The sequence below is a fragment of the Gorilla gorilla genome, chromosome 1 (assembly GCF_029281585.2).
Source record: "Gorilla gorilla gorilla isolate KB3781 chromosome 1, NHGRI_mGorGor1-v2.1_pri, whole genome shotgun sequence".
NCBI lineage: Eukaryota > Metazoa > Chordata > Mammalia > Primates > Hominidae > Gorilla > Gorilla gorilla.
In genome coordinates this window covers 208,663,622-208,687,075 of record NC_073224.2, presented here as the reverse complement: position 1 = coordinate 208,687,075, position 23,454 = coordinate 208,663,622, and the positions used below count along the sequence as shown (strand labels likewise).

At 41.2% G+C, this 23,454-nt stretch overlaps 1 protein-coding gene across 1 annotated transcript in view; it reads right to left on the bottom strand.

The window, feature by feature from the left end:
- The window catches only part of SNRNP40 (small nuclear ribonucleoprotein U5 subunit 40), a 37,220-nt gene that overhangs the window by 3,014 nt on the left and 10,752 nt on the right, over positions 1–23,454 (bottom strand). The window contains exons 5-8 of the mRNA XM_019014111.4: positions 18,728–18,850; positions 8,704–8,824; positions 6,499–6,581; positions 5,211–5,272 (exon numbers count right to left, since the gene is read on the bottom strand). Coding sequence (XP_018869656.1) covers positions 5,211–5,272; positions 6,499–6,581; positions 8,704–8,824; positions 18,728–18,850 — 389 coding nt within the window. The remainder of the gene's footprint in view (positions 1–5,210; positions 5,273–6,498; positions 6,582–8,703; positions 8,825–18,727; positions 18,851–23,454) is intronic.

Below are 23,454 nucleotides of genomic sequence, written 5' to 3'. Positions count from 1 at the left end.
AAAAAAAAAAGAGCTTATTAGAGAATGTTCTTAGGAAGACAAAATTTTTGTCATTAAAAAAAATTATGAGGCTGGGCATGGTGGCTCACATCTGTAATCCTAGCACTTTGGGGGGCCAAGGCTTGAGCTCAGGAGCTTGAGACCAGCTCGAACAACATGGTAAAACCCCATCTCTACAAAAAAATTAGCCAGGTGTAGTGGTGCATGCCTGTGGTCCCAGCTACTTGGGAGGCCAAGGTGGGAGGACTGATTGAGTCCAGCACGTAGAGGCTGCAGTGAGCTGAGATGGCACCACTGCACCCCAGCCTGGGTGACGGAGTGAGATCCTGTCTCAAGAATAAAAAAATTATGTTTTTTTCATGCTGTATAATAAAGGTAATGTAAGAGGCTATAGAGTTTTAAGCTTCTTTCTACTGAAACACTCTGAATACTACTGAAATACTGAAATAACACAATGTACTTTCTGCAATGCTAGAATAAAAAAAAAACTTCTACATTTCTCTTCAAAAGTGATGAATAATAACAGAAGATGTCATAAAAATGTGATTTTTTTCTTATTCTATAGTATTAGAGCCAGTATTTTTATCATCACAGGCCATAATTTTCACTTCATCCACTTTAATAAGTTCTATCACCTTTTGGAATTCAATATCATTGAATACAAAAGTCTACATATTATCACAGAATCTTTTTGTTTTTCTAAATTAATTTTTTTTTTTTTTTTTGTAGAGACAGTGTCTTCCTATGTTGTTGAGGCTGGTCTTGAACTCCTCGCGTCAAGCGATCCTCCTGCCTTCACCTCCCAAAGTGCTGGGATGACGGGCATGAGCCACCATGCATGGCATATGGCAGAATCTGTATGTATTTAGAGAGCTCCTGAAATCAACTCTGTTCCTAATCCTCTGAGCCAACGATGACTTTATAGCCTTATCAAACTGAAGTAAAACTTGAAGGGCAAGTTGAGTAAACTGCTGAGATTTTATGAGCTCATCTAGGCTCTCCTGAAGACTGTTTCCCAAAGTAGTACTTCGGTATAACTGATATGATATGGCTTAGGAAGAAGAAATTGTTTTTCTTATTCAAGCTTGCCTTGATGTCCTGTGCTGAAGGTTTCCTGCCATGGAGCAGACAGAAGTGACCAGGAGCCCAGCAGGGGGTTCCTATGTTCCTGACCACCTCTTCAGTAGCCACAGAAACTACAGAGCTGAACCCAAGACTCTGGAGCTCTTAATATACTCTCGTATTTTACTTTCACTTACCCTCCATAAATATACTGGCTAAAAAAAAAGTTCCTTTGACCCTCAACCTTGCTTAAGTCATTAAAGGGTAAAGTATAGAGCTATTATCTTAATCTGATGATGTAAAATTCATCTGTTGGTAAATATAAAGAGCTGGTAGTTTTGAAGCAGGTATTTAAAATTATTTACATATTTTGTTTTGTGCAATCAACAACTCACCAGTACTTGATCATAAAAATGGTACATTCACCAGTACTGGATTATAAAATGCCTAGTTCTAATCCAACTTACACTTTTGGTCAAAAATGCAAATAAACAAGAGCTTCTTAATTATACTATTTAGCCGTCATCAGCTAGGCTCCATAGAAAGTAAGTTCTGAACAAGATGGAAGAGAAGCAGGAACTCCATCTGTCTAGACTCCATGGCTCTGATACTCATGCCCTTCCTACTGTCTTCTTTCTTGTCATGCACAAAAAGCTGGTCCTCATTAATTCAATAAAGGGCAGTATGGCATAGTGAAAGAGTATGAGCTCTGGAGTCAGAAAGACTGGGGTTCAAGTCTCAGTGCAGCTATTTACTAGCTAAGTAAGCTTAGCTCAGAGAAGTTAAATAATTGCAGATCATTTAACTTCTCTAAGCTTCTTAGTTACAATGATGGAGAAAATATTGATCTCATAACTTGGTTGAGAAAAATAATGAGGTAATACATGCAAAGTGCCTGGCACACAGAATTAATTATAGCTATTGTTATTATAAGTACACTCATCATCAAAACAGAATCTCATGAAGTCAATGGGCTGAATAAATCACTCTTGGCCGAGAGACTGGTCAGCCTTCCCGTAGTCTATAGGACTATTTAGAGTTTCAAGTTTGAATATGAGGAGGTGATCGGTAAGTTATTAGTTAGTAGAAAGGAGAAATTTGCCAAATCCAGGCCAAGCTGAAAAGCAGTTTTCTGAGGATACATTTCCCAGGCACATAAAGACAGAATCCCAGATCTCCAGGGGTTTACACTTCAAGGTCTTACTCTTGATGGCTGCCAATTAGATGCTAAATTTGGAGGGGTTCCTTGCCCTCTCCTTACTTTGGCATGGCAACATTTGGCAGGAACCAGGAGCCTTATGTAACAGAGCTGCTTCTTGACTTGGGGCCAACTGGTGAGGTGGCCTGTCAAATCTTGCCAACCCCCAGCAGGTAGAGAGGGATAGGCTTTCCTCATACCACGCTTTCACATGTGATTTTTTTTTTTTTTTTAAAGAGATGGGGTCTTGCTCTGTTGCCCAGGCTGGAGAGCAGTGGCATGATTGCAGCTCACTATATCCTCAAACTCCCGGGCTCAAGGGATCCTTCTGCCTCAGCCTACCAAGTAGCTGGGACTACAGGTGCGCACTACTATGCCTGGCTAATTTTTTAAATATTTTTTTTATAGAGACAGGGTCCTGCCATCTTGCCCAGGCTGGTCTTGAACTCTTGGGTTCAAGCCATCCTTCCACCTTGGCCTCTCAGAGTGTTGGGATTAAAGGTGTGCACCATCGACCACATGTAAAGTTTAAAGGAACAGTGGAGAGGGAAAGAGAAAAAAAGGACATTGCAATTCAGAAAGGGCCAATGCCAGAAACAAACTGCTCATCAGAAAAAAAAAGTATGTAAATATAATTAAAAAATTTAATTACAGCTGGGTGCGGTGGTTCATGACTGTAATCCCAGCACTTTGGGAGGCCGAGGCAGGCGGATCATGAGGTCAGGAGATTGAGATCATTCTGGCTAACACGGTGAAACTCCATCTCTACTAAAAATACAAAAAACTAGCCAGGCGTGGTAGCGGGCACCTGTAGTCCCAGCTACTGGGGAGTCTGAGGCAGGAGAATGGTGTAAACCCAGGAGGTGGAGCTTGTAGTGAGCAGAGATTGCACCACTGCACTCCAGCCTGGGCGACAGAGTGAGACTACATCTCAAAAACAAACAAAAAAATTTAATTACAAAAGATACACTCTTTCTGCTGAAAATTATGTTAAAATACTTAGGATAGTTCTTACTATATCCGAATGAGACACCTTAGTCTGTTTCTTTCTCTAGCAACTTGACAACTTAAAATTCTTTAGATTTCCCTCTTCTAGGCAGCTCTCTAAACCACTTGCACTCAAATGATCAATGTGACACTTTCACCTGGACCCTTTCTTTTTCCTCCAGAAAATACCTGAATACTTGTCCATTTTTCTTGGCATTAAACTTGTCAGGAAAAAAAAAAGTAGACTCTGGAATTTAAATATGTTCAGTATTATTCATTAATAGAAAGGTATGGGACAGACCACAGTGCAGCTTCTGTGTGGCAGCGTTAGGGCCCCAAATAGGGGAAAACCCTGGAATATGCTGAAAGCCCTGGCTAGCCCAAGAAAGGCTTCCTATTTATAGGATGGTGCTTGTTTCAGTAGGATTGAAAGAGAAACTCTAAAGGGGAGGATAGGATTAAGCTAAAAAGGGTCAAGACACTGCCCAATGAGAGCTAAACACAGGATTTGCTGTCAGAGGGTCTTATCGTTCTTTACCAGGCCTCATTTGCAGCCCATCAGACTCGACACCTGGACATCCCTATTCAACCTCTGATTCTCCCCCAAGCACAGGTTACCACAGACATGCCAAATACAACAGCATCTGACAGAAGAATTCTCTCCCTTCTGTTTCTCATTCAGCACATAATGCCTGAGCCAGTTTAGATTCATATTTCATAAAGCCTTAGCCGATTAATTCAGCATGGGGTGGAAAATACCTAGTTCACATTTTGTTACACCCTGCACCTAGCAATCATTGCACTTCCCACTAACCCAGACACAGCTCTGAATCATCTCCAACACAGGCAGGCATTACCAATAGCTGAGCTGCTATGCAGGGTAAAATTGGACTGCCATTCTTCAGCTAGGAATTCATTCATGTAATGTAAACTAATTGGTTAGAAAAGCTCAAGCACTGACAACAGTGCCATGGGTTCACAGAAATGACTAAGATTCATTCCCTAATCTCTAGGAGAAAATAACTTAGTGGAGGTACCTCACTTTGTCTGTCTGATTGTAAGATGTAATAAATGCTACCAAAGTTTAGATGTATGAAATGGGATTACAGCACAAAGAACAATTAGTTATCTCCAAGAGGTAACAGAGGGGACCAGGGACAGTTTATGGATGTAACATAGAGGTGGTTACTAGAGAGATACAGGAGTTTAGATAATGAAGAGGGAATGTGAGAGAGAACCTAGAGGTGAGAATGCAAAAGGAGGTTAGAATATGAAAATTCCATGTGAGCAGCATTGTGGTGATGGTGGGGGAGGTGGGTATTTAATATGTATTCAAATGAACTGAAGCATGGAATAAGAAATGTCGTGACGGAAACTAGAGAGATTATGAGACTGAATTTTATTCTGATGGCAAAGGGAACCCAACAGAATCAAACAAATTGTTGATCCTCTAGGTCTAAAATGTCTCCAAAGTGGGTAGAAATGATCTGTTTGTCGAACACGGTTTTGAAACCCTTCATACTGCACAGAGCTTCATCTTCAAGCACAGTCATAACTCTATGTCTGCTCTAGCTCCATATCCACGCTTTATGTATAAAACACAAGAAGACATCCTGCATAGCTATATCATTCTTTGTTTTTGGAGATGGAGTCTCGCTCTTGCTGCCTGGGCTGGAGCAGTGCAACGGCGTGATCTCGGCTCACCGCAACCTCCGCCTCCCAGGTTCAAGTGATTCTCTTGCCTAAGCCTCCTGAGTAGCTGGGATTACAGGCATGTGCCACCACGCCCGGCTAATTTTGTATTTTTAGTAGAGATGGGGTTTCTCCATGTTGGTCAGGCTGGTCTCGAACTGACCTCAGGTGATCTGCCCGCCTCGGCCTCCCAAAGTGCTGGGATTGCAGGCACGAGCCACCGCATCCAGCCAGCTACATCATTCTTTACTTTGCACCCACTAATCCTTACCTGTCGGCTGAGCCAGCTGCTATTTTGCTTCCATCAGGTGACCAAGAACATCTCAGAAGGTTCTATGATAAACAAGAATCCACTGAATAGTAATATACCAAACTCCTCTTTGCAAGGCTACCGAATCACTAAGAGGCTTTAAATTTCCTAACTAGAGTTTTAATTACTCTTCTCAGGAAGATGGTCTGTAGTTATCTTATATTCTATGGCCCAAAACAGCATACTTTGTTATTTTACACCATATAAAAACTGTAGAAAATACTTAACTTACAGTTAATTAGATTGAACCTGGCAACAAAATTTTGTTCTGTTTATAAATGGAGGCTCCCTTTGCTCCATTTATCTTGATACTCATTTTTTTTCCTATTTATCTTGAAGAAAAATACAAGCAAACCCAACAAATAATAAATTTTGGGTTTTTTTTTTTTTGAGACAGGGTTTCACTCTCTTGTCCAAGCTGGAGTACAGTGGCACAATCATAGTTCACTGTAGTTTTGACCTCCTGGGCCCAAGTGATCCTCCCACTTCAGCCTCCCAAGCAGCTGAGACTGCAGGCACATGCCACCACACCCAGATTTTTTATCTTTTGTAGAGACAGGGTCTTACTATGTTGCCCTGGCTGGTCTCTAACTCCTGGCCTCCCACCTTGGCTTCCCAAAGTGTTGGGATTATAGCTGTGAGCCACCATGCCAGGTCTAAAAAACAAAATTTGATTTATACAGTGAAACTGAATCTCAATGAGCTCTCAAAAAAAAAAAAAATCTCTATTAACAAATTCTCTGAGGGGAAAAGCTTCTTTCAATAGAGCTGACCTTGAAATTTGAGGCTTTGAAAAAAATTTTCTCTCTCAGAACTTGGGCCGTGGTAGTTACTGAGGGAAGAGATGTATTCTTAGGGTTCTAACACACATGGTCACGGGATGCGGAGGCAGGTAGGGAGACCATCCAGGTTACAGCTATGGGAGCTTGGGTTCCATATGGAAAACTGATTTAGGAGGGTAAAATTCCCAAGTAATTAAAAGGCCAGGAGTCTCTTGTTGAGGGTGGTGTCAAGTCAGATGCCCTCAGTTTGAGGGCTGGCTCCATTCCTTTTGGGCTATGTGACTGGCTTCTCCCCAGTCACTATTATTTCTATCAGTTTTATTTTTGGCAACAAGTTTTAATTAAGAGCAGTGTTATTGGAATGAAGTCCATTCTTAGCAGAGCTACTGCTCTCTATCCTTAGTACCACCTTAAATGTTTCTCTGAAGTAAATGAACAGTAAAACTCCTCTGCCATGCAGAACTCACCTTTTCAAAGTTGTGCACATTTCCTTGAAATATCTTTACACACCTCTCTTTGGGGGCAAATGGCCGGACATCCCAGACACGAACTGCAAAACAAATCCAAATAAACAAACCAACCAAAACAACTATCGGCCAGAGGCCTCCTGGGCACCCAGCTGAAATTAGTATCATGTCAATCAATGTCAGATGCTGTTTCCTCGGTGGGCAAAGTCCAACATGACATACTGCTACCTGTTAAGGCTCTTTTCTTTTTCAAGCAGGAAAATACATCTAAATCCCAATAACTGGGGCTAGCTGAGGGGGCAGGAAGGAAAAATGTCACACGCAATGTTGGTAATTTGCAACAGAATGCAGTTGGGTGTGATACTAATTTCAAAAAGATATTTTGCAAGATTTCTCTGCCAGCTTAGTCACATCCAGCAAAGCTTCAATGTGACAAACTAAATACCAGGAACTACTGTGACGATGAACTTATAAAAGCCAAACTTACATCGCCCTTTCCTAATTTCCCTCATATGGGCACCTGATAGTCTAAGACTGAACAAGGTCAGATATATATAAAATATATAAAAGGTCAAATAAATCAAAAGAGCACTGTACCATACCAAAAATCAGAAAAAGTAAACATTGATTCTATCTCTGTTACATATTTGGGTGATGTCAGGTAAACAGTGAGATTGTTTGTGTCTTGGTTTTCCTGTTCTGTAAAATGAAGAGAAAATTATCTGTCTTCTTTTTAAAATAATATTATTGACTGATATGACTGAGATGGAGTTTCGCTCTTGTTGCTCAGCCTGGAGTGCAGTGGCGAGATCTCGGCTCACCGCAACCTCCGCCTCACAGATTCAAGTGATTCTCCTGCCTCAGCCTCCGAAGTAGCTGGGATTACAGGTGCCCACCACCACACCTGGCTAATTTTTGTATTTTTAGTAGAGATGGGGTTTCACCACATTGGCCAGGCTGGTCTCAAACTCCTGACCTCAGGTGATCTACCCTGCCCAGCCAATAACACTATTTTAAAGATCCAATGAGATGATATATGTGCAAAGGTTCTAAAATTTGTAGGCAACAAACAAAAATAAAGAATTTGTAATTGTATTATGCAGCCACAAGAAATTATTCTATTATTTTTTCCTTATTTTAGTATCAATCTAGGAAACTTCATTGTTCCTCATAAAGAATGCTAGAATTAGCTAGGCATGGTACTTGGGAGGCTTGCATGGGCCCAGGAGTTTGAGACCAGCCTGGGCAACACAGCAAGATCCTGTCTTATCAAAAAAATTACAGAAAAAATATTTTTTTAATGCTAGATTAAATGTGTATAAACATCTATTGTAAGCAGTAGCTATAGCCGATGTAACTGAAGCTATACCTATAGTGGAATTTCAGTGATGTCATTTTATTTGAGTATGAAAAAAGTATTATCAATCCTTGGAGTCAGACAGGCATAAAAAGGCAAAGCTATGCATGAAAGTTTGCCATTGAGAATATAGTTAAAAGGTAAAGATGTCCATTAATTCAACAAATATTTATTAAGTACCCAATGAATGTCAGGTATTGTCAGGGAATATATTTTAGTTCCTGACAAGCCTATAATTTTGTATACCAGGGCCATTTCCAAACTCCCTCAACATTAAGCATATAATCCAGCAAGTCACCTTACTTTTTTTCTGCAATAACCCATCCTCCCACCCTACAACTCAAAAACAAGCAAAGAGAAAGGGCAAGAGTGTGTTCGTGTAAATCCAGAATGTTTTAATGAAGACCTCTTCCCACACCAATGCTTTCAGAGTGGGGAGGGAAGACAGACTGGCAGGAAAGAGCAGAAGAGATCATCCAAGCTTGGTGCTCTCTGAAAACGCACAAGAACTGCCTTGAATAGACTTCTAGATTCACATCTTTTTCATTAAACTCATCACCTAGAGTTTCTAATATCCTGTTGGATACACAGCATACTAGAGCTGAGATGGGTCTTAAAGGTAAAGTCCAGTCTTCCTATCAATGTAGAAACTGATGCCTAGAGAGAAGAAATGCTGTGTGCAAAGTTGTTCAGGGACAAGACAGAGATCTGAGACTACAGTCCTAGATTCTTGACTATCTCACCTAAAGCTTTCCCCATTACAACACATTCTAATCATCTGATGGAATCTGTGAGCAATCTTTGACTTTTTCCTTGGATCCTGGGAGAGATTTCCTTTCCAAAGTTACCTGTATTGTCCATTGCATTGGACAAAAGATAAGAGCCTTCAGAACTTAAACTCAGGCCAGTCACTGAATCTGCATGGCCTCTCATGGTGTAGGTTAGCTTGTTCTGGCGCAGGTCCCAGACCTGCAAAAACAGAAAGGTGCCCCCAGAAATCAAATTAATAAAAGCAGAGAAAGAGAATGACACAAGAGACAAGAGTCAATTGCCCAGAGACACTGATATTACTCTACTATAAAACACAGGATTTCTGTCAAAGAGAAAAACACCTTTTTTTAATTTTAATTTTTTTTTTGAGACAGGGTCTCACTCTGTTGCCCAGTGCAGTGGCATTATCATGGCTCGCTGTAGCCTTGACTTCCCGGGCTCAGGTGATTCTCCCATCTAAGCCTCCCCAGTAGCTGGGACTACAGGAGCATGCTACTATACCCAGCTAATTTTTCTGAAGAGACAGGTTTCACCATGTTGCCCAGGCTAGTCTTGAACTCCCGGGCTCAAGCGATCCTCCCACCTCATCCTCTCAGTATTTGGATTAACAGGCATGAGCCACTATGCCTGGCCAATCTCTGTCTTTCTAAAAAGGTAGCTCAGGTTACCACGTTTGACTAGATAAATATAAATGAATGCATATCAAATGTTAAGATAAAGTTTTACACACAAAAAAATAGAATTCAGAAAGGTTATTTTCAAATCATAGCAAAGAAAAACTATTATAGAAAAAAACTAAAGAGTGCTTAAAATGCTTAAACTATGATTCTTAGCCATTAAAAATTATTATAAATACATAAAACGAACATGTCATTTAAAAAAGGCATTATGATTACATGTTTGTGTAACAATATGAAAAACACAGATGCTTAAAATTTTTCATATAATGTAACAATATGTGACAATAAATGTATATATATGTACATGTATGGATATGTACATGCACATACACTTTGGAAAAGCACATTTATTAAAATAAAAATAAATTACAGGTTCACTATTGCTTGTACAGGAAAGGTAAGATACAGAAAATAACCTAAATGTCAAGCAGGAAAAATAGGTGGTTTATTAAATTATGGTTCATAAGCACATTGCAAAACTGAATTCTCATACAGGAGATAGCATGACAGAGTAGAAAGAGTGGTGACTTAGGGTAAGAATAAACTGTTCCTTGCCACTTAGAGTTATGTGTCATTGGGTCACTAATTCTTTCTGGGCCTGTTTCCTGGTCTGTAAGATTAGGGGTAACAATAGCTACTTCTTACGGCTGTTGTAAGGATTATAAGAATGCTTAGCAAATGCCAGGCACAAGACAGGTCCTCAATAATGTGTAGCTATTGTTAAGAAGTTCCTAAAAATAACTCAGAAGACCAAATGTAAAAATATTTACATAATAAGCTATTAAGCAAAAAAGGAAAATACAAAACAGTATTTATCTTTACACAGACTACAGCTATGTAAAATAAATATTTTCAAGCTAACAGAAATAGTCTGGAAAGTCACATGGCAAAAAGAACAGTAATTTTGTTAAGGTCACTGGTATTACATAAAATACAAATTTTCCCCCAATTTTATTTCATATTGCAATGTAGTTTTTTTCTAAGTGAATAAAACTTTTGCTGTTCCTTAAATCAAGACACTTTTCCTTATCTAGAAATGAGTTAGGTGTTACACAGCAGAGCAATACATAGGGCAGACAACTCCACTTTCTCCATCAGTAACTCACTCATGTGTGGAGCCCAAAACATTTTCTATACGATCATTTTTTTATATCAAGATGTTTGCTGCTTCAGTAATCAGGAAAGCCTGAAATATCTGACATTTTGCTCAAGCTGTTGTTCCTTCTCTTCTGAGAAGGCACTGTTGAAATCTAGCTTTGTAACAACCAGGAGAGAATGCATTTTGCCAACCCCTCACAGAACTTGTGTGTTGTTTCCAAACTTCCCCCTTGAGGCCTGTACACCTTGTTTGTGCAGGGCCAAAAAGTATCCAGGATTTGGCACAAAAAAAATCTACAGCAGGGGTGGCTCACTCCTGTAATCCCAGCACTTTGGGAGGCCAAGGTGGTTGGATCACCTGAGGTCAGGAGTTCAAGACCAGCCTGGCCATGGTGAAACCCCGTCTCTACTAAAAATAAAAAAAATTAGCCAGGCATGGTGGTGCACACCTGTAATCCCAGCTACTCGGGAGGCTGAGGCAGAAGAATCACTTGAACCTGGGAGGCGGAGGCTGCAGTGAGCCGAGATCACACAACTGCATTCCAGCCTGGGCAACAAGAACAAAACTCTGTCTCAAAAAAAAAAATCTACAGCAGGAATTTAAGCAAAATATTTTGCAAGTATCCTATTCAGCTGTTCAATGAAAATCTGGGCATCTGATTAGTGGCAGGTACTGCTGGAGATTAAAAAAAGACATGGCCCTGCTCACAAGGAGTGTTCAGTATAACAAGGAAAACTTAAGACGTTTAAACAAGTAATGACAGGCCTATGCAAGGTACAGTTGCATACGGGTCAGAGGGTTTAGCTCTGGTGGAACAGAGATGAGAGTGAGAAAGGGAAGCTTTCACAGAAAATGAAGCACCTGAGCAGGGTCTGGAAGAAGGAAGTTGTTTTTTTTTTTTGTTGTTGTTGTTGTTTTTTTAACTTAGACAAAGTGGAAGGGTATTTACTAGGACAAGATAATTTATGGAAGTATAGGGGCATGAAAAACACTGCTGGATTGTAGGAGATTAGGCACCCAGAGGCAGCAGATGATGAGGTAGACAGGCAGAGGCCAGCTCATGAAAGGTTTTGAATGCCTGGCCTGCACTTTATTTCCTTCACGGGGGAGTCAAAGAAGGGTTCAAAACAGAAAAATGAGACATTCAGTTGTATATTCTGGAAAGATCCTTCTGACCCATTGATTAACTGACTGATTGAGACCGAGTCTCCCTCTGTTGCCAGGCTGGAATGCAGTGGTGCAATCTCGGCTCACTGCAACCTCTGCCTCCCGGGTTCAAGTGATTCTCCTCCCTCAGCCTCCAGAGTAGCTGGGACTACAGGCGCGCACCACCACACCCAGCTAATTTTTGTATTTTCAGCAGAGACGGGGTTTGACCATGTTGGCCATGGCCAGGATGGTCTCGATCTCTTGACCTTGTGATCCGCCCACCTCAGCCTCCCGAAGTGCTGGGATTACATGCGTGAGTCACCGCGCCTGGCCTGGCCCATATATTTAATAACTGAAGGGATGAGACCTCCTAAAGTGCAGGGATTACAAACATGAGCCACTACACCTGGCCTAATCTATCCTTTTAACCATTACATTAAAAAAAAAAAAAACAAACCAAACTGAACTCCCATCCTAACTAGAGTTCAGGATTACAAGAAATGCCAGATTGCCAGCCAGACCATCAGGCTCTCAAGTGACACATTTTCTTCTTTCTTCATTTTCCTCTGACTCCCCAATCCTATTACCAGGTAGGAAGTTCCAAGAGATTGGTGGGAACAGCATTATCTGCTCACAAATATACACAGAATTTGTTTACCTCAGATTTTAAAAAGGGTTCCCACTCCTTATTTGTTTCTCTTTCTTAGAACAGGCAGTGCTACCTAAGATAGACTGAGAAACAAACAAAAACCAGGCTCTCTGAGGAGCATCTCCTAATATAGTGAGGCAGTATGGTGATTTGTCACACAAGGGCTCAAGACTGGTAAGCCTCTAGGTGCTTAAAAGGTGCTTGTTAATTGACTAGAGGTAACAAGACAGAGTGGCAAGACTATTAGCCCTCTAGAGATAGAGCTCTGGTCCTGTCTCTACCACTGACTGAGTGATGACTATTTGATCTTGGCCAGATCACTTAACCTCTTAGGGCCTCACTTCAGTCACCTCTAAAGTGAGGGATGGAGGTGATGTCTAAGGTTCTTTTCAGGTTCGACATTTCCTGAGTCTTTCTGATTGAAAAGGAGCCTCTCTTTTGCATGTTTAAAGAAATTTATGAGGTCTTTTAGGACAACTAAGAGTCTTCCTGAGTTTGAGAGAGCAATTACTCTCCCCTCTGCATGTAACAACAGGGTATTTTTTTTTTTTTTTTCTAATCAGGACAGAGTCTCACTCTGTCATCCAGGCTGGAGTGCAGTGGTGCAATCTTGGCTAGCTGCAACCTCCACCTCCCGGGTTCAAGCGATTCTCGTGCTTCAGGCTCCCAAGTAGCTGGGACTACAGGTGTGTGCCACCATGCGCAGCTAATTTTTGTATTTTTAGTAGTGACAGGGTTTTGCCACATTGGCCAGGCTGGTCTGGAACTCCTGGCCTCAAGTGATCTGCCCGCCTTGGCCTCCCAAAGTACTAGGATTACAGGCATGAGCCACCGTGCCTGGCCATCAGCGGGGTATTTTTAATAGGGAAAAGACTACCTTCTAACTAAATTCTAACACATATACAACTCTCTCCAGTCCAACTCTGTTATACAAGAGCAAAAATAAAGAAATAATTCTAGCAACCTGGTTTCAAACATTGTATTAACTGCTCCTGCCAGAAAACAATATGGCAGCCTGTATCCCAAATATGAAACATCCTTATACTTATTAAAACACATTAATTTTCATCTGGAAATCTATTCTAAGAAAACAAATACAGAAAAAGTTTCATGCACAAATATGTCCATAGCAGCATAATCTGTGATAATGATTCACATGAAACAGCCTAAATGTCCAATGACATGGTTGTCACTAAATTATTTAATACTGTAATAATAAAAAAATGATGATGATAATGGCAGCTGACATATATTGAACACACTGTGTCCCTGCCACGGTGCTAGGAATATTATATCCTTACTTCATTTAATTAATGTAACAATTATATGAGGTGAGCTGACAATTCCCATTTAGACATAAGAAATGGAGACGATGAGGTTAAAACAACTTTCTTAAGATCACAAAGCTAGCAATTAAGTGGCAAATTGCAAAATGATCCCAACTTCGCTTAAGCACAGGAATTCAAGGTTACAGTGAGCTATGATTCCACCACCACATTGCAGCCTGGGCAACACGAGTGAGACCTCAAAATAAAGCAAAAAAATGGAAAGGAAAATGATTCTAACTACAATTCTAAGAAAATAAGAATGATTTGATAGACAGCAACTAGAGGTGGGCTTAGTTTAGGGTATACTTTCCAGAAGAGATATCTATGCTGTGATCTGAAGATAAGAGGCAAGTCACAGCAATGCATCAAAGGTGGGGGTGGGGGATTCCTGACAAAGGAGCAGCCATGTGATAATAAGTGAAAAGAGATCATGGCTGGGCACAGTGGCTCATGCCTGTAATCCCAACACTTTGGGAGGCCAAGGAGGGAGGACTGCTTGAGGCCAGGAGTTCAAGACCAGCCTGGGCAACGTGTTGAGAACCCATTTCTAAAAAAACAAAAACGAAAACGAACCAAACTGGCCAGGCATGGTGGCTCACGCCTGTAATCCCAGCACTTTGGGAGGCTGAGGTGGGTGGATCACCTGAGGTCAGGAGTTCTAGAACAGTCTGGTCAACATGGTGAAACCATGTCTCTACTAAAAATACAAAATATTAGCGGGACGTGGTGGCGGGTGCCTGTAATCCCAGCTACTCGGGAGGCTGAGGCAGGAGAATCACTTGAGTCCGGGAGGTGGAGGTTGCAGTGAGCTGAGATCATGCCATTGCGCTCCAGCCTGGGCAACAAGAATGAAACTCCGTCTCAAAAAAAAAAAATTTAGCTGGGCATAGTGGCATGTACCTATAGTCCCAGCTACTTGGGAGGCTGAGGTGAGAGAATTGCTTGAGCCCAGAAGGTCATGGCAGCAGTGAGCCATGATTGCACCACTGCACTCCAGCCTCGGCAGAGCGAGACTCTCTTGAAAAAAAAAAAAAAAAGCATTATCTAAAGAATGAATATTATAATGTTTACATACAAAACATTGTAGTACAGAAAAGACTTGAAGGAAGTACACTGTGAAATAGTAAGAGTGACTGAATTCGGATGATGAAACTACAGTGACATCTATTTTTATAATTCTTTTACATTTTCTGCACTTTAATATACAAAGCATCACTTTTATTACTAAATCTATTTTAATTGTAATTAATTGTTAATAATGTTATTCCCAATAAAGTTGATTTGTTAAACATATATTTGAATGCAAATTTTATATCTGCATAAAACATTTAAGGTAAATAAGTAAACAAATTAGGAAAAGTCTATACTGATGTTTTGTTTAGAAAAGAGAATACAATATATACAGTACACAAACAAGGGGACTGTCTCAGTGCTGGGTGCACTTCTAATTTAAAAAATTCCCCGAAAATGAAGCATTGGCAGAAAAATTTGAATGTCTGTGGATGGATTAAACGCTTTTTAGCTTTTTTTTAATGCTTTGAGACAGGGTCTCTCTCTGTCGCCTAGGCTGGAGTGCAGTGGCACGATCTTGGCTCACCACAACCCCCGCCACCCTGGTTCAAGCCGGTCTCGTGCCTCAGCCTCTTGAGTAGCTGGGATTACAGGCGCATGCCACCATGCCTGGTTAATTTTTGTATTTTTAGTAGAGACGGGGTTTCGCCATGTTGGCCAGGCTGGTCTAGAACTCCTGACCTTAAGTGATCCGCCTGCTTTGGCCTCTCAAAGTGTTGGGATTACAGGCGTGAGCCAGCACGCCCAGCAAACACTTTTTAGTTTACTATCACCAACAGAGTACTGAACAATTTTCATCACCCCAAAAATTTCCTAATTTTTCTCCTTTGTGTCAAACCTCTTCATCCCTAACACTTGCTGATTATTGATCTCTTCTTTGCCCTATAATTTTTTTTGAGAATATAAGGAATCCTATATATATACATAAAACCTTTTGAGGCTAGCTTCTTTTATTTAAGCTGTGAGAATTTGTGCTATATAGCACTATTGTCTTTAGAAGGCCCAGGAACAGTCCAGATAAAGAGCCCAAAGTAAGCCATACTATTGGTAGTAAGAAGACTTTACTAGCACAAGAGTATTATTGTTAGGTTAGTGTATCCCCACAGAGGAGACGAGGGCATCAATCAAATTTGGTACTCTGTTGGTGGTAGTGAATCTATGCAAACATTAAAATTCTTATAACTGTACACCAAAAATGTTTATTTCACTGTATGTAAATTTACATGTCTTGAAAAGTATAAAAGTTATCATAGCTTGATGACATTAATCTATTTTCATGTGTACAAGAAGGCTTCTAGTGATTCTGACGCCAGTGAGCTCCCAACTCCATTCTGGGAAATATTGTGCATAGCTATTAAAGTTGATCTAAGTTTCCATGTTCTGATTCTTCATTCTCCAAGTATTTATATGATGGAAAAGGGATGGGAAGTTCAATTTTGGAAAACCTGAATTCTTAGGTACCTATGAGACATTCAAATGGGGGATACTGTACAGCTAGTTGTACACAAGGACCTGATGCTTAAGATCTGGGGTGGGAAAACTGTCTTCGGCAGAGGGATGACGGAGTTGTGGAAGTAGACGAGATCTGTCTTGGGGAATGTACACAGTGAGAAAAGCAAAGGCCCTTGGCGAATAATGATGTTTAAAGACTCCACAGACAGAGTAGCTCATAATGGTATGTAGAGAAGGAGAAGAAACTACCAGATGGATAGGACAGTTTGTTGTCACAGAACTCAGGTAAGAGAGAAGACGAGGTCTATGGTACAGAGCAATTATGTTAAAAAACAAAAACACATACAAAAAACAAAAAAAATACCAGACTATTAGGAATGAAGAATGAATGGTATGTGAGGAACTGAAGACAGTGAGTGCAGAAAAATCTCCAGGGGATTCCTCTAAGTATTAAGAGTATAACTCTAGAATGAAACTCTGGGATTTGAACTGAGGTTCCATCACGTATTAGCTGTGTAACCTGGGTTTAAGCTGTTGTGCCTCTTTTAGCTCAGTTTCCTCATCTGTACAATCGCATCAGTAGGATTTATTTCATGAGGTTGTAAGGTCAAAGTCTTTAAGATCCGTGAGGAGGTCAATAGCAAAGCTTAAATGAATTAATGATGTAAAGCTCTGAGAACAACAACTGGCAGAAAGTAAGCACTATGTGTTAGATAATGATGATAACAATATTATCACCACCACCATCATCATCCTTTTTAAGAAGTTTTGCGCCAGGCATGGTGGCTCATGCCTGTAATCCCACTTTGGGAGGCCAAGGCGGGTGGATCACCCGAGGTCAGGAGTTCGAGACCAGCCTGACCAACATGGAGAAACCCTGTCTCTACCAAAAATACAAAATTAGCCAGGCACGGTGGCACACGCCTGTAGTCCCAGCTACTCAGGACGCTGAGGCAAGAGAATTGCTTGAACCCAGGAGGCAGAAGTTGCAGTGAGCCAAGATCACACCACTGCATTCAAGTCTGGGCGACAGAGTGAGATTCTGTCTCAAAAAAAAGAAAAGTAGAAAAGAAGAGGTTGAAAGAAGTGACGAAGGATTGAAACCCTCACATTTAAAGGACTACCTTTAGGCCGGGCATGGTGGCTCACACCTGTAATCCCAGCACTTTGGGAGGCCGAGGCAGGTGGATCACAAGGTCAGGAGTTCGAGATAAGCCTGCCCAACATGGTGAAACCCTGTCTCTACTAAAAAATACAAAAATTAGATGGGCATGGTGGCACGTGCCTGTAATCCCAGCTACTCAGGAGGCTGAGGCAGGAGAATTGCTTGAACTGGGACCCAGGAGGCAGAGGTTGCAGTGAGCTGAGATAGCACCACTGCACTCCAGCCTGTGCTACAGAGCAAGACTCTGACTCAAAAAAAAAAAAAAAAAAAAAAAAAAGACTACCTTTAGACAAAAGCAAGGATATTCCTTTCTTTTTTTTTGAAGATGGAGTCTTGCTCCATGGCCAGGCTGGAGTGCAGTGGCGTGATCTCGCCTCACCGCAACTTCTGACTCCCAGGTTCAAGTAATCTCCTGCCTTAGCCTCCTGAGTAGCTGGGATTACAGGCACACCACCACGACACCCAGCTAATTTTTGTATTTTCAGTAGAGACGAGGTTTCACCACATTGGCCAGGATGGTCTCGGTCTCCTGACCTTGTGATCCACCCGCCTCGGCCTCCCAAAGTGCAGGAATTACAGGTGTGAGCCACCACACCTGGCCAAAAGCAAGGATATTTCATCCAAAGTAACAGCAAAGGAAACAACGAGGGACGGAAATACAGTACAACTTCTAGGTAAGGACAACACAGAAAGTTGAGTATTTATCTGACAGTTACTCTTCTTACTATAAAGCAGAAGGTAAGGTCAAAGTCGTTTAAGATCCCCAAGGAAGCCAAGAGGAGAGGAAGACAGAAGCTGTGCAGGCCCAAAATAATACATTTCCTGGCACTTGTTATGTCCAGGAATTCTGCTAAGTGCTCTAATGAATCAGGCTCATTTAATCCCCACAATGGTATGTGGTAGATGCTACTGTTTTTTTTTTATCATTACCCCCTCACCATTCACACAAGAAAAAGAGGCTTAAAGAAGGTGCTTGAAGTCACAAAACTAGAAAATGGTGAAACTGGGATTAGAACCCAAGTCAATTACTTGAAAGTTTGAGCTACACTGTACTGCCATATGGTCTATTGCCTCTTTAATATCATTACCTTCTCTCATTCTTAGAGAAACTTAGAAAACTCTCTTTCCATAGTGTCAAAAAGAAAAACACAGTGAGAGATGAGGATACAGAATCACAAACTGATTCACTGCTCTCTTTAAACCAAGATGGTTAAAAAAAGATTTTGAATGTCTTTAAAAGGAAATGCACTCTTTATTTTTTACAAAGTCCCCCTACAGAGACTTCACACTTCACATTAAGTGCCTGGTCCCTGACAGCATTTATAAGATCTGCAATGCAACCTTTAATTTAGGAAGTCAATGAAGACAGGAGAAGAAGAAAATAAGTTCCAAGTTACTATTTTCCTTTCAGTTGGTATTAAGTGCAAAGCTACCACAATCTCAGAAGTTTGAAAAAATTCGTTTCTAAGTGCAGATAGATGAAATGGAAATATAAACATCAAACATACCTTGATATCATTGTCTATTCCACCAGAAATAATCTGATCACTTGTGTCATTGAAGGTCACAGCTAACACCTGGTACGTGTTCTGAAATGTCTGGATGGCTGCTTTCTTCCGGATGTCCCAAAGCTGAAGCAAAGGACAAGACAGTCTATCAGCAACATCATTCTAAGAAGCAATTGCACAGTACAAATATCCCTTAAGTACGAGGACTTTGTGGACATGAACACATCTATAATTGGGATCCTATATCACTAACTCCTGGATATTCTAATAACACACATGGTAAGCAGTGTCCTCAATTTTGCCAAGACATTTGAAGGCTGGTGAAACAAAACTTCGGTTATATTTTCAGACTTCTTTGTTAAAGTGAACAGAGTTAAATCAACATACTCTTAGAATGGAATTCCCCTAACTACTTAGTTCATATATTTTTTAGAACAACAAGGATATCAGACAATTTTTTCAAACTGCAGAGACTAATTCATTAGTAGGCTGCAACCCACATTTAAAAAAATAGAGGGTATGTCAGTGAAAATAGTATAATAAACAATGACAAAAGCTTGTCCCTCCACGAAAGCAGCAAATTAACCAGCAAAATCTGTCAGAATCAACTGTTGGAACCCTCAAAACTAATCAAAAGTTTATAGTAACCCGGCAAACCCTTAATGAGGAAAAAGGAAACAAAAAACTCCCTGAGTCCCAGTAAAAGGGCTTTGTAGTGTTTTAACTTGTGCTGGCTCTGTCTCCTGCTCAGCAACAGCTTTGAAGATAACCCATATTCCCAGTATGGTTTCCTAGTACTGAGGAAGCAAACGGGGCCTATTTCTTATTGTCAAAGAATAAACAATAAAAATTGTTTATTTTTACCTGTCTGGTGGCTCCCTGAAGGATGAGCCCAAAGGACTGACATTTATTTTGCCTAACTTGGAACTTCCCTTGAAAACATTTAAAGGAAAGGACATTATTAGCCTCTGGTTCCTGGGGGCAATGAAAAACAGTTGGGGCAAAAATACAAACCAAAAACCTTGGGAGGAAGGGCTGGGGAAGGAGACAATTTGGGGAATAAGAGCTTCGAAAAGCACTGACATATTCCTGGCTATCTATCTATCTATCTATCTATCTATCTATCTATCTATCTATCTATCTATCTAATCTGGGGACAGACTCTCCCTCTGTCACCTAGGCTATCTATCTATCTATCTATCTAATCTATCTTTCTATCATCTATCTATCTATCTATCTATCTATCTATCTATCTATCTATCTATCTATCTAATCTCTCTCTCTCTCTCTCTCTCTCTCTCTCTCTGTCTATCTAGGGACAGACTCTCCCTGTCACCCAGGCCGGAGTGCGGTGGTGCGATCTTGTCTCACTGCAACCTCCACCTCACGGGCTCAAGCAATTCTCATGTCTCAGCCTCCCGAGTAGGTGGGATTACAGGCGTGTGCCACTATGCCCAGCTAATTTTTGTATTTTTAGTAGAGACAGTGTTTCGCCATGTTGACCAGGCTGGTCTCAAACTCCTGGCCTCAAGTGATCTGTCTGCCTCGCCCTCCCAAAGTGCTAAGATTACAGGCATGAGCCACCACGCCTGGCCCATCCCTGGCAATCTAGACCACTTGCATGTCCAGGGCTGGGCACATACTTAGAAAAGATCTGAGAAGGCCGTAAGCTGTCTGGTTGACCTTCAGGCTCTGCGCAGCAGGAAGTGAAAGCTAAGGAGAGACGTAAACTGCATGGCAAGGAGTTGAAGGCAGGCTCCAACATACAAAAAGACAATCTGCAAAGAGTGGGAGAATTTTTGTTCTTGTTGTAGGTAATTTAGGAAACTTCTGTCATTCACTAGCTGACCACTAAGCTAATGAAAAAAAGAATTCAGTGGTCACACAGGACAAAGAATACAAACTTTACAAAATTAGTTCAAAAATTCACTAAACAGGCCGGGCATGGTGGCTCACGCCTGTAATCCCAGCATTTTGGGAGGCCGAGGTGGATGGATCACTTGAGGTCAGGAGTTCAAGACCAGCGTGGCTAACATGGTAAAACCTTGTTTCTACTAAAAATACAAAAATTAGCTGGTCATGGTGGTGTGCCCCTGTAACCCCAGCTACTCAGGAAGCTGAGGTGCAAGAATCACTTGAACCCGGGGGGTGGAGGTTGCAGTGAGCCAAGATCGCGCTACTGCACTCCAGCCTGGGCTACAGAGCGAGACTTCGTCTCAAAAACCAACCAACCAACCACCCTCACCTTACCCCAACCCACAGAAAGTCACTAAACAAACAACTACAATAAGCAGCTCTGGGGACCTAATTTCCAGAGTCACCACGCTATAATATTTAAATGCCTAGTTTTCAACAAAATATAAGGCATGCAAAGAAGCAAGTAACTATGGTCCATATAGAAGGAAAAAGTAGTCTTCTCAACAAATTGTGCTAAGACAACTGGCTAACCACATGCCAAAGAATGAAGGTAAGCCCCTGCCTAACATGATACACAAAAATTAATTCAACATGGATCAAGGACCTAAATGTAAGAGCTAAAACTATAAAATTCTTAGAGGGCCAGGTGTGGTGGCTCATGCCTGTAACCCCAGCACTTTCGGAGGCCGAGGCCAGGAGGATGGCTTTAGCCCAGAGTTAGCGACCAGCCTGAGCAACATGGTGATTCCTCATCTCTACAAAATAAAAACAAAGTTGGGTGTGGTGGTATATGCCTATAGTCCCAGCTACTTGGGAGGCTGAGATGGGAGGATCGCTTGGGCCAGAGAGGTTGAGGCTGCAGTGAGCCGTGATTGCGGATCTCTACTCCAGCCTGGGTGAGAGTGGCGGCATCTCGGCTCACTGCAACCTCTGCTTCCGTGTTCCAGCAATTCTCCTGCTTCAGCCTCCTGGATAGCTGGGATTACAGGCATGAGCCACCACGCCCAGCTAATTTTTGTATTTTTAGTAGACACGGGGGTTTCACCATGTTGGCCAGGCTGGTCTCGAACTCCTGACCTCAGGTGATCCACCCACCTCGGCCTCCCAAAGTGGTGGGATTACAGGCGTGAGCCACTGCACCCGGCCAAGACCCCATCTCTTAAACAAACAAACCCTTATAGCTCTACATTTTTAAAGCGTGGATAACACAGAGAGGGCTCAGAGATGTTTCAATAAATGAATGACACACTTGAGAAGATGAACCACAAGTAAATGTTTTAAGAGTATGGGTCGTTTCATTCAGAAGAGAGACTTTGGGGTGACTGTTCCAAGTTTTAAAGGGCTGGCATCAAAAAGAAAGGAATCAGCCATGGAACTTTAGGGAAGGTCATAGGCTTAACTTCAATCCTGTAGTCAACAAGGAGAGTCTGAGTAGGATCTGTGCCAAGATGCCTCTTCCTCCCAATTCTCATGGTTTAGGATGAAAAGTAGTTTCTTCTTCGTTCATGTAAATACGAACTAAAAATTAGTTCATTACTCAGATAAATGGTCCAAAAAGAACGCTTCACTCCTCTCCTACATGCCCAACATCTCCCACTCCCCCAACTCCTGTGGTTACAGAATCAAGTCCAAACTTCTTAACCTGGAATTCAAGGCCTTAATAATTTAGATCCTATATATTTTATAAACTGTACTATAATCTTTGCCTCAATAGATACTTCACTCAGGTCAAATCTATCTTTGTCTTTCTCCTAAAAGTCATGGTAGTCAAAGTTTGTTTAAAATAATTTAGAATTTTAGTTCCAGATAACTACCACTTTTAATAATTATTATACTTTGAAGCAATCATAAATTTATAGAAAACTTGGAAGTAAAAAGAACACTTTTTTTGGTCTAAATCATTTGAGAGTAAGTTGCTTACCCAATGCCTTATCACCTTTTTTTTTTTTTTTTTTTTTTGAGATGGGAGTCTCACTCTGTTGCCCATGCTGGAGTGCAGTGGCATGATCTCTGCTCACTGCAACCTCCATCTCCCGGGTTCAAGCAATTCTGCCTCAGCCTCCTGAGTAGCTGGTATTACAGGCATCTGCCACCATGCACGGCTTTTTTGTATTTTTAGTAGAGACAGGGTTTCTTCAAGTTGGCCAGGCTGGTTTCGAACTCCTGACCTCAAGTGATCCACCTGCCTAGGCCTCCCAAAGTGCTAGGATTACAGGCATAAGCCACTGCACCTGGCCCCTTATCACTCCTAAATAGTGTCTGTCCTACAAAGATGTTCTCCTACATCATCTCAACATAACCATCAAAATCAAGAAATACAGATACACTATCACCATTTTATCCTCAAATCCCACTCAAGTTTTACCAGTTATCCCAAATGTCTTATTGCACAAGGATTCAGTCTGGAATCATATGTTAAATTTAGACTCCAGCCTGCAAGACTTTCTCAAACTTTTCTTCAGTTTTATGAACTCAACACTTCTGAAAGTTACAGGACAGTCATCATCCCCAATTTAGGTTTGTCTTATGTTTCCTCTTGATTAGATTTAAGTTATACATCTTTGGTAGGAATATCACAGAAATGATGCTGCATCTTTGTTGTATCCTAGCAAATGGCTCATGATTTTGTCTTGTCCCATTACTAATTAGGTCGATTTGATAATTGAGTTAGGATGTTCTTTTGACAAAATAAGCCTTGACAAGTACAAGGCTTATCTTGTACTTTCACTGCCCCCGGGCTGAAAAAGGAGCCCTGGTTCCTTTTAATGGAAAACAGTACCTGTGCAGTAAGGGGTGCTATTGCTATTGGG